The following is a 12,033-nucleotide window of genomic DNA, read 5'->3' as shown; positions in this document are numbered from 1 at the left end:
TGGTTGCCTTCAATGGTAAGATATGTACACATATAATACCTTAATAAAAAAAATTGGGAAAAAAAGAAAAGAAAAGAAAATGGTTGCCTTGAAATTAAAATCAGCAGCGCTCTCAGCATTGGACCCGGGCTTTTAAAAAACAAGGCAGCAAAGATTTGTGGTGGGTATTTCACAGGGATAAATGCAGATGGAATGCCATACAAAATCACTTATGAAATATTTTAAAGCACCAGTACTAATTAGCAACACACAATTCCTATATAAACTTCTTCACTTAGAAAATTAAATTATTAATTTTATAAACAAAGACTATCACATAATATTCACACCCAAGGCACTGCCCCATAATTAATCAATATTTAATTAGTGAATAAAATATGGAAAATTATAGCAAATAATTGCTTTTGCCTTTGGAAAATAATTTTATAGCAAAATTTTAATATTAATATGCTTTAACATACTCAATTTTAGTTAATACTTATATGATACTAGAGGCATAGTGCATGAAATTGTGCACGGGTAGGGTTCCTAGTGGATGCCGGCTGCCAGCCAGGGCCTCCCTTCCCCCAGCTGCCTGACACTGCTGCCGCTGGCTGGGGCCTCCCTTCCCGCGACTGGCCGGCCGGCCCCGCGCCCTGGTCGAACTCCCGGTTGAACTCCAGGTCAAGGGGACAATTTGCATATTAGACTTTTATTATATAGGATAACTACTGCATACCACCGTATATTGTATAAGTATATGTATAATGTATTTAAACTTCATATTTACATATACTGATTTAAATTTTCAGCAGAAAAACTTGTATTTTCATTTCCTAGAGCACAATTATGTCACATAATCATTCTGTGCTTTTTTATAGGTAGTAAAATTTCCCTCTAAATATATAGGATCAAAACAGTCATAAAAACAAAAACTTTCCCTTTAGTTTTATATTTTGCATTTTAATTTTCTGAAATTGATCCTCTCCAGTTCTGAAGAATCTCTTCCCATATATTGACTCTGAAGATTTAAAAAAATAACCAAAGATAGATATCCATATTTTATATCCAAGAATAATACCAGTTACTCTTTTACAGCAAACATGCTCTCTTTTTTTATTTGAGGGGTGGAACATAAAAAGTAGGGGAGAAAACTGAAACCTGTATAGTAGCAAATGTCTTTCTGCTTTAAGACATCCACTTGGATGACAGGAGTATAGGAAGAGATAGGTATGAAGAAGCTCTGATCTATCTCCAAGCTCTTGCTCCCAGGACTCAACCAGAGTCTCTGAAGACTACAGAAAAACCCTCTAGGCAAAACTGATAAAGAAAATTGACTATTGATCTATATATCCAATTAATGTATACTGATTTGAATTAAATGTCTACAGTGTAAGAGTAATAGAAGGACCCAATGATTAAATAACACCCAAGAAAAGCACAGAATAGTGAGGAAGTAGATATCATGAAACAATTGAGACTATCATAGGACATAAAGCAAAATTATTTATTTTAGACTGCATATGAAGAAAAAGAGTTGGTATTAGGGAAGTATTTATAAAATGCCCTTTACGTTAATACTAAGTACCAAGAACAAGTTGATAAAGTCATTTAGAATTGAGTCTAATGTGAATGTCCATTCACATAAAATATTTCCCATTAACAACCATTATTTCAAAAACAACAGATTATTTAATCTTAATCATGTTCTTTGAAATCAGAATGATCTCTGTTTAAGACACTTCTGCTCGTAAATTGTTATGTGATGTTGGCAAGTGGCTTAATCTCTCTGAGCCTTAATATCTTTATCTCACACGGTTTTGTAAGGATTACATAAGATCATATGTGTCGAAAGCTAGCTTGGCTACATTTATTAAGCAAATATTTAATAAGTGACTTTCTAATAGGCAGTCATATAAAATTCTTTAAATAAGAAACTCTTTTAAAAATTTAAGAAACCTTTCATAATGCAAATACTTCTTGATGTTATTCGGTAAATTCATTTATCTTAAAGTGGAATATACATTAATGAAAATTAAAATAGCCTCCAAAATTTAATTTTTAATTTGCTTAATTTACTCATGGAGAGTCAATAACGTGATGCCAATAATAATACGTTGTTATGATTGAATGGTTCATTACAAATTATAATGTGCATGGTATTATGATACCACTATCATTCCCTTTAATCAATGGTTCTCAAATCTGGCACATTTGAATCACCTGGGAAATATTTTAGACATGTAACACCTTAATCTCAAGACAAGAGAACCTGATTTAATTGTTCTGGGTGGTATTTCCTTTTTAAAGTTTCGCAGTTGATTCTAATGTACACATGAGAATTACTTGTTTACATTCTCAAAAAAGCCTATTTTGAAGTCATTTATGTTTGACCCTGTTCTTGATGTAAAACAAGAGTCAATGGACTAGAACAATGTGACTTTTTAAAGAAAGGCAGAATATTATAGTGGTTAAGAAAAGAACTCTAGTGCCATATTCCTAGGTTTGAATTCTAGCTCCATCACTAACTAGCAGTGTGATCTTGGGAAAGTTAAAGTTCTATGTGTCTCAATTTGATCATCTTTTACTGGTCATAACAACATTAGCAGCACTAATAGATATTAGTATTCAATGAATAAGTGCAAGTTCAGCACTTAAAACAATCCTTGGCAAACAGTACATGCTCTACGAGTGCTAGCTCATATTTAGTAAGTGTAATGATAATTTTTATAATCAAAACCAGTGTTCAAACAAAATAATATTTTCCTCTACTCCAAGCTCATTCTAAAATGTAAAGTATTGATCATTTAATTACTAGAATTTTACTGAACATATGGATGTAGACTATAAAGTAAATAAAATCAAAGGAAGAAAATCAAGTTGAAAAAATTTCTCTGATGAGTGGTTCTGGTGTTTGTGTAAATAAAAATTACTCAAAATATTTTGTATTTGATATTATTCACTAAGAATGGCAAAGGAAAATGAGTCTTTATAAAGAATTTTTACACTTAAAATTGCTAAATTATAGAACTATAAAGGTAAATGATTCAATAATTCATTTCTTTAAAAATATATTGATATTAGAAGAAAAGGACATTATATTTTAAACAAAAGTGATCATGAAGTATGTCTTATTCAAGTATATTTATCTCCTTACTGTTAAATCATTAAACCAGGGGGAAAATGACTTGATTGTGTTGCCAAAAATATATTAAGCAGATGTACATACAAATATAAAATCAGAGAAATTTAGTTTGCTGATGTGCATATTTGATTCCTGGTGACTAAAAAAAGTATAAAAATAAGAGAAGAATTTAATTTAAAACCTGCATATTATAAGATTATATAAAAGCTCTTTTCCTAATAATAAAATTATTCTATAAATAATTTTTAACTCACCCGTTTAGATCGCAATTCACTGGTCAAAAGACTAGATTCTTCAGAGGTATTTTTATTCCCTGCTTTAAGTACATCAGGAGAAGGAACTATGAGTTTCATGTAAGTTTCCTTTTTGGCTTGATTTACCAAAGATAGAGGTTTCACATTGGACACCAATCCCGTAGACTGTATTACACTTGTGTGTTTGGTCACAGATTCCTCCTTTGCCTGAGAGCTTTGGAAAATAAATGGAAGCTGCTGTGACAAAACCTGAGGCTGCTTCTGCTGGGATTGGAATGATGAGTGGGTCTGGGATTCAGACACAAGAGGTAATGGCTGGTGTATTCTTTTTTCCTGGGCTTTTTCAGTTGCTTTCTGTCCATCTGCTTTTGGGTCTGAAATACCATGTAATAGCACCTGTAAATAAAAGTTAAAAGGCAGAGCTTAACATCTATTAAAAGAAAGAACACCAAGCAGGAAAAAAAGGAAGTGTTCCTAGTGACCAGTGATAGATATATAAAGCGCAGGAGAAATACAGTAAATATCTCTTTAAAATATTTCTCCATCTCCTATTCTGTCTTTTGCAAAAGTAAGAATTTGCCCTGGCCAGTATCTCAGTTGGTTAGAGCATCGTCCCAATACACTAAGGTTGCAGGTTCAACCCCCAATCAGGGCACATATAAGAAATCAACCAATGAATGCATAAGTGAAACAATAAAGCAATGTTTCTCTCTATGTGTGTTTCTCTCTCTTCTATCTGTCCCTCCTTTCTCTCTTACTAAAATCAATTTTTTAAAAAAGTGAGAACTAAAGGCAATGATTAAAATTAAACTTTACAGACTTTGAGAGTCAGGATAAATAAGTTAATCCCTAAATACAAATACTGTGTAGATGAGGCCAAGGGAACTATTTATACCTGGTTGTTATTTTTATGTTGTGCTTCACTTTCTGAATCAGAATCATCATCTTCAGTTTCTTCAATACTTTGATCTTCTTCTTCATCTTCCTCTAGATCATCTGAATCACTACTACTAATGCCTTCACTTGAGGTGTCTGATGATGTGCCTGAATCACTATCACTGTTGCTAGAACTTTCCATAGCTTTCTTCCTTGGTTTCTGGATAAAGACAAGATTTTTAGAAAAATTCAAGTTTCAGTAAGAGGTAAGCTCTTTTAATTTTCAAATGATATTTTCAATCTCAAAATGTCACTTTAGGAAATAGGGAAAACTCCAATGTTATAAGGGTAATTATTCAACAAACTAATCAAATTAACTTATGTGACAGGAATTCTCCAATAAAATATACAAGCTCTGACATGTACAGGGTATGGGAAATCTCAATATAGTATATTATAAAATCCTATCTAATAAAAGAGTAATATGCAAATTAACCATCACTCCGCTACACCCACAAGCCATGCCCAACAGCCAATCAGGAGCGAGTATGCAAATTAACCCAACCAAGATGGGTGCGGCCACGGAGCAAGCAGGAGGCTTGGGTTTCCCCAGTAATGGAGGAAGCCAAGCTTTCTGCACACCCTAGCGGGCCTAGGCCTCCACTCAAGGCTACAGAGTTTCAATTATAGAAGATAAATAAATCCCAACAAAAATGGCTGCAGCCACAGAGCAAACAGGAGGCTTGGCTCCACTCAAGGCTACAAAGTTTCAATTATAGAAGATAAATAAATCCCAGATACCAGGGCCTCCGCTTGGGTCGCCAGGGTGTGTGGCCGGCCTGCAAACCACCATAGGACCCTCGCCCAGGCCACCCGATGCCCCCAAGAGAACCGCCACTCTGATCCGGGGCACCCTTCAGGGCAAACCAGCTGGCCCCCACCCATGCACCAGGTCTCTATCCTATCTAATAAAAGAGTAATATGCAGATTGACCATCACTCCAACACACAAGATGGCTGCCCCCATGTGGTCAAGATGGCTGCCCCCATGTGGACACAAGATGGCCACCACAAGATGGCCAGCAGGGGAGGGCAGTTGGGAGGGACCAGGTCTGCAAGTGAGGGCAGTTGTGGGCAATCAGGCCAGCAGGGGAGGGCAGTTGGGAGGGACCAGGTCTGCAAGTGAGGGCAGTTGTGGGCAATCAGGCCAGCAGGGGAGGGCAGTTGGGAGGGACCAGGTCTGCAAGGGAGGGCAGTTGGGGGCGATCAAGCTTGCAGGGGAGGGCAGTTAGGGGTGACCAAGCCGGCAGAGGAGGGAAGTTGGGGGAGACCAGGCCTGCAGGGAAGGGCAGTTGGGAGGGACCCAGGCCCGCAGGGGAGAGCAGTTGGGGGGACCAGGCCTGCAGGGGAGGGCAGTTAAGGGTGACCAGGCCTGCAGAGGAGGGCAGTTAGAGGCAAACAGGCTGGCAGGGGAGCAGTTAGGCATCAATAAGAATAATTTACAAAATAATAATTCCAATTATAAGGGTTATATACATGGAAGTTCTATATTTAGCTTTAGTCTTCTTTCTTTATGCAGATAGTAACTTAGTAGCCAAATATTTACATATAATATGCCAAATACACCTTTCTAGGTGTTGGGCTACAATGATGCTTAAGATAAGAGTAATTGCCTTCAAGAAACTTACATTCTAGTGGTAATGGTGGTGGTGGTAGTAGACAGATGATTAATATAAATGCAAATAATTCTATACAGTAGTAAGTGCTCTAGAGAAGAGAAGATAGGTAGCAAAGGACTTACGAGCTGCTTTAATTAAGGTCAGAATTTTAATTTTTCATATTTCACATAAAAAAAGAAAAATGTGATAAAGAAATATTAATTTCTGGAACCTTTAAGATTCTATAGGAAAAAGGAAATCTAAACTTGGAAGAAAGGAACATTAGGTCATAGAAAAGGAAAGTTTGGGGTTTACAGATAGACAATAGTAGTGGATAAAAAGAGGAAAAATCATGATATGAATTATAACTAAATAACTATATAACTTTGGAAAAGTTAAAATTCTGCCAACAAGAAGACTGCAGGGAGAAATACTGAAATGACAGAGCAATAGATTGAGTACAATCCAAAGTTACTTAGGAATATTTCAATAGTGTTTGCTGATAGATAAAGAACAAAATATAGAAAAGGTAATCAACCAATTACAAAAGCTATGATCTTACAAATATGAAAGCTATGGTCTTAATAGAAATAGGGCCTTTCATGACTACTGGGCCTGGTGAAGGAAAGATAATCATATACCTCTTTACCAGGAAGCCAAGTTTAAGCCATAGTTACAGATTGCAAATCTATACTCTTCCTTTGTGCCTTCTGAAATTTGATTCAAATCTAGTAAAATGCATAGAAGTGAGGATATTCACTCCTGCTGTTTTATTTCACTTTCAATGGTACTGTCACGCTCCAAACTAGCAACTGTAATGTTTCCCCCAGAGACATGCCTTCAATAAGCCAACTAACAGTTATCACCATTCCCTGAGCTATCTTCTCTCACAGTAAAGCAGAAAGTGACAAGGAACCAAAGTAGAGATGAAAGGGAAACAATAGTAATATAGGAATATTAAGCCTACCATTTGTTGGAGAAACACTTCCTTGCCAACCAAATCTATTGTGTGTTTCTAAGCACCTATAGTAAGACTATGAAAATCATAAGGAATCTAAATTGAAGTTATCACCTTTTGGTTTCAGTAGGGGCTAGCTATGAAAGGAAAGAAATGAGGAAGCTATGGTGATTTAGCAGGAAGAAATAAACTCCTATTCCATGCCCAAGTCATCTGTGTGTTTTTTTATTTAAAGACTAGAGGACCAATGCATGAAATTAGTGCAAGAGTAGGCCTTCCTTCCCCCGGCTTCCCTCTGGCACTTGGGACCTGGGCTTCCCTCCATCTGCTGGCAGGCACCCAGGACCCGGGCTTCTCTCACAGCCCAGGTTTGGTCTGGAAGGTCGTCCAGAAGGACATCTGGAAGGTCGTTCGGCTGTCCGGTCTAATTAGCATATTACGCTTTTATTATTATAGATGGCATGAGAAATGGGGCCTACACTTCTCAAGAATGAAGTCTAGATATGCAGACCCTAAATCTTTATGGTGCGATGTTCACTAGTAAAGCTTGCTGCAACCCACAGATTCCTGGGTCCCAATTCCAAACAGCACACAAGGATCTTTAACACACCCGTAATGTGATTCTGATGCAGGCGGTTTTGCATAGCATACTCTGACCATGTGCAAAGAGTCTATGCTTTTTTATAAGGTAACAAATTTAGACCCTACTTAAAAAACAACAACAAAGGAGATATGAGCTGCAAGTCCAGATATTAGTAAAAAGAGAAAAATGAGTGTCAATATCACCAATTTCATCTCCTTAATTACTATTAGTGTGTGTGTGTGTGTGTGTGTGTGTGTAGTTAGTTCTTTTTCATTCACACATAATTAGGTAGTATGTCTGTAATGCCATTTAAACATTTAAAAAATGAGTCTTCTTAGGTTCATCAAAAAATGATCAAAGAAGAGCTTATTAACCGCACACACCCCCAGCAACCCACCCCCCGTTCAATCTGGAAAAGCATTTCAGAACCCTCTCATTGAACTTTCATTTCACTGTATACTTATTTATTCCAATAAAAAACTAGCACATAGTCAAGGCTCTTATGTACTAGGAATGCTTTAGTCTCTGGGGATAGAAGGGTGTGACAAAGAAACAACAACTCTGCCCTAGTGGGATCTGGCTGTAGAGAATCAACAAACATATATATATATATAAGGGGTTTTAGAGATAAATATCATGACTAAAAAACAGGATAACTGGATAGATAGTGTGTGTGTTGGGGGTGGGGTGGGGTAAAGATTTAGATACAGATAGAACCTTTCTGAGTTGAGACCTAAATGGAGAACAAGCAAAGAATGCTTCAAGATGGGAAGCAGCAAAGGAAATGAGTTTGATGTGTTCACAGAATGGGGAAGCTAACTAGACTAGCTATGTATGGCACAGGGAACCAGGGACATAGGAGATATGGCAGGATAGACTGGCAGGGGTCTTACCACACAGGGTCTTATAGGCCATGGCAAGGATTAATTCTAAGTGGGATAAGAAACTATTAGAGGGAGTGATTACATATGATTTAAAATCAGCAAACCATTTATGTTTTGGCTGCTGTGCATGGCAGCAGGAGCGGAACTTATTCAAACTTGAATTTTTTAAAATTTTTTAATTTTTATTTTTAACTAACAGGCTGTGTGCATATTTTAGTTTGTGACTTAATTTGTTTAATTTAAAATATCTTTATTCTAAATAAATATGCAGACTAAATGAGGGACTTGGACTTAAGGATATTAAGTGAGCAGTACAAAATGATGTAACCGTATAACCCAGGAGGGATTATCAAAATTAACTGAAGAATATCTTTTCAAACTATATCAGAAGAGGACTAGGGAAGGAATTTTTTAAAAGCTTCTTAAAATTGAAAATTACTGGGTAAAAACTATAGGATCTTCTTCTTTAGCGACAATGCCCTTCATTTCCATTTTACTTCAACAGCCTACTACTACAATTCATGCCAGACCATGTATGATCCAAAGGTACTCATCTTCTGAAATCTTAAGTTCTAGTTTTCCTCATTTGATAACCCATGTCTTTCTAGTGTTATTTCTATGTAGATGTCTATGAACACCACTATGCTACCTCAGAATTGACCCCCTTTTATCATTAGAGAGGTGCCTCTGAAAGTTTTTAGTACCTGTTACTGGAAACACTTCTTACTTTAACAACACTGATTTTGTTTAGGTAGGTCAATGTAGAGTCCTTATTAGAACTAAGGAAAGGGTCTGTTTCATATCCATGCCTCCAAATTCTTGTTCAATGCCTTGTACATTGTTATGGTACTGAAGATTTTAGATTTTACTAGATTTTAGCACTACTTCTAAGAGGTAGGATAGTGTAAGTTTTAAAAAATATGGACTTTCAACTTGTAGAAATATATACAGACATATAGTAAGGGCATGATGTGTGAGATTTGTTTCAAAATACTATGAGAATAAGGAATGGATGGTGTTTCAGTCACTGTCTGGCATTCAAAGAAGCTGGCAGCAGCACAGATGGACCCTGGGAGCTCACTCTATTGGGAATGCCCTTGAAACAAATGATAAGGGAGGAGAGTAAAGAGCACTTGAAGAGCAACAGGTAGAGAACTTCTGGTCAAGAAGGTGGTGTAGGTGAAAGTGGTACTCGAATTCTCCTACAACCACATCAAAATTACAACTGAACTAGAGAATGACAGTCATTCAGAATCGCCTGAAATCTAGCCAAACAAAAGTCCTACAACTAGTGATTTAAAGAAGAAGCAACATCTAGATTGTTAGGAGGGAACAGGCGGGGCCCACACCCATGTGTAGCCACCCTGGCAATACCCTCAGGAGGGGAGGAATGCAGGTGATCTATATTTAATAAAGTTGATATGTCACAGCTTCCCTGGCATGATGTGGAAGAGGAAATCCAAAGGCTTATTTAGAGTGACAAAATATTGGAGTAGATTTACCACATTTGATTTGCACACCCAATACAATCCTCATATGCTTTTATAACAAACTAGAGGAGAAACCAAGATGGCAGCATAGGTAAACACCTGAAATTGCTGCCTCGCACAACCAATTAAAAACTACAACTAAAAGACAAAACGGACATCATCCAGAACCACAGGACGGCTGGCTGAATGGAAATTCTATAACTAGAAGGAAAGAGAAAAGCACACTGAGACTCAGAGGAGGTGCAGAAGTAAAGTGCAGAGGTACAGGTGCACGCGCGCACGGAAAGGGCTGGCAACTGAGTACGCTGTGGTCTTTTTCAATCGGGAGGGAGACACAAGCTCCTGACTGCTCTGAACTCCAGTTCCGGGCGAGACTCTGGGGACCCAGACTCATACCTGGAGAAACTGGACTGTCTGGCTTCGGGCGGAAATCGAGGGCGGCTTTCTCTTAGAGGTGCTTGCAGCGATTACCGCGGGACACTGAGACCCAGGGGCCTCTTAGGGAAGGGTTGAGGATCAGCCATAGCTGTTTGCTCTGCCCTGTTGATTCCCTGAGACCCTGCCCCACCCAAGCTGTGCGCAGAGGCTTTGGCATATGAATGGCCTGGCCCTTTGCAATCTAAAATTACCTAACAAACTGCAGCTGGGTCAGAGAGCCCCAGAACTTCCAAAATAAGGCCCAAGGCCCCACAGCAGTTTGCATTGCTTCACAGTTGGGCCTCATCTGGGTACCTCCAAACCCCAAACAAAGAAGAGGAATCTGCAGATCTCTCCGTAACTCCTGCTGGGTGGCCCCAGGCAGAGGCTAAATTGGCACCTCCTTGGAGATACAAGAGCCAGTGTACTCAGGGATCAGAGTGGGACCATCCAGATTATAACTCCTCAGATCCATAAAAGACACACTCAAGGGGCAGACTCAGTGAGCACCAAAGCCCCCACTGAAGCATGTCTTGCCCCATAAGGGTGTCTCTAGCACAGAAGTTCTCCCATCTTAGACACAACTGATCCTCAAAGCCAATAGGCCTGGAGGTCAATTCCACCCAGTGATACCAACAACAATCAAGGCTTAACTACAACAAGACTGTACACCCAGCCCACAAAGGGGTGCATCAAGAGTGTCCACCTCAGGTAATTGGGGAGGCTGAGCCACTGGGTCCTATAGGACACCTAGCACACAAAGCCACTCTATCAACACAGGGAGGCAGCCAAAATGCAGAGACAAAGAAACAGGTCACAAATGACAGAAATGAAGGAAAGCAAACTACTGGATATAGAGTTCAAAACCACGGTTATAAGGTTTTTCAAGAATCTTCTAGAAACCACCGATAAATTTAGTGAGACCCTCGAGGATATGAAAAAGAACCAACTAGAAATTAAGCATACACTGACTGAAATAAAAAATAATATACAAAGATCCAACAGCAGACTAGAGCAGTGATGGCGAACCTATGACATGCCTGTCAAGACTGACACGTGTAGCCATTTCTGATGACATGCGGCCGCTGAGGCGGCTGAGGCAGCCGCATGCCAAGGATGAAACATTTGCTGCTCCTGAGGATGAAACATTTGCGACTAGAGTCTTGGAGTTAGTTTTTTCCTCAAAGTGACACACTACCCGAGTTATGCTCAGTTTTTTGGCGAAGTTTGACACACCAAGCTCAAAAGGTTGCCCATCACTGGACTAGAGGATCGCAAGAATCAAGTCAAAGATTTGAAATACAAAGAAGCAAAAAACACCCAACTGGAAAAGCAAAAAGCAAAAAGAATCAAAAAATATGAAGATAGTGTAAGGAGCCTCTGGGACAACTTCAAGTGACCAACATCTGAATTATAGGGGTGCCAGAAGAAGAGAGAGAGCAAGATATTGAAAACCTATTTGAAGAAATAATGACAGAAAACTTCCCCCACCTGGTGAAAAAAATAGACTTACAAGTCCAGGAAGTGCAGAGAACCCTGAACAAAAGGGATCCAAAGAGGACCACACCAAGACACATCATAATTAAAATGCCAAGAGCAAAAGACAAAGAGAGAATATTAAAAGCAGCAAGAGAAAAACATTTAGTTACTTGCAAGGGAGTACCCATACGACTGTCAGCTGATTTCTCAACAGAAACTATGCAGGCCAGAAGGGAGTGGCAAGAAATATTCAAAGTGATGAATAGCAAGAACCTACAACCAAGATTACTCTACCTAGCAAAGCTATCATT

General features: G+C 38.5%; 1 protein-coding gene across 9 annotated transcripts in view; it reads right to left on the bottom strand.

The window, feature by feature from the left end:
• The window catches only part of BAZ2B (bromodomain adjacent to zinc finger domain 2B), a 325,819-nt gene that overhangs the window by 91,862 nt on the left and 221,924 nt on the right, over nucleotides 1–12,033 (bottom strand). For all 9 annotated transcript variants that reach the window (XM_079781879.1, XM_079781880.1, XM_079781881.1 and 6 more), the window contains 2 exons: nucleotides 4,274–4,474; nucleotides 3,379–3,774 (listed from right to left, as the gene is read on the bottom strand). In XM_079781879.1, coding sequence (XP_079638005.1) covers nucleotides 3,379–3,774; nucleotides 4,274–4,474 — 597 coding nt within the window. The remainder of the gene's footprint in view (nucleotides 1–3,378; nucleotides 3,775–4,273; nucleotides 4,475–12,033) is intronic.

The sequence above is a fragment of the Cnephaeus nilssonii genome (assembly GCF_951640355.1).
Source record: "Cnephaeus nilssonii genome assembly, chromosome: 10".
In the NCBI taxonomy this organism is placed as follows: domain Eukaryota; kingdom Metazoa; phylum Chordata; class Mammalia; order Chiroptera; family Vespertilionidae; genus Cnephaeus; species Cnephaeus nilssonii.
Note: the sequence above shows the minus strand (reverse complement) of the source record. Positions and strands in the feature narration are given on the sequence as shown.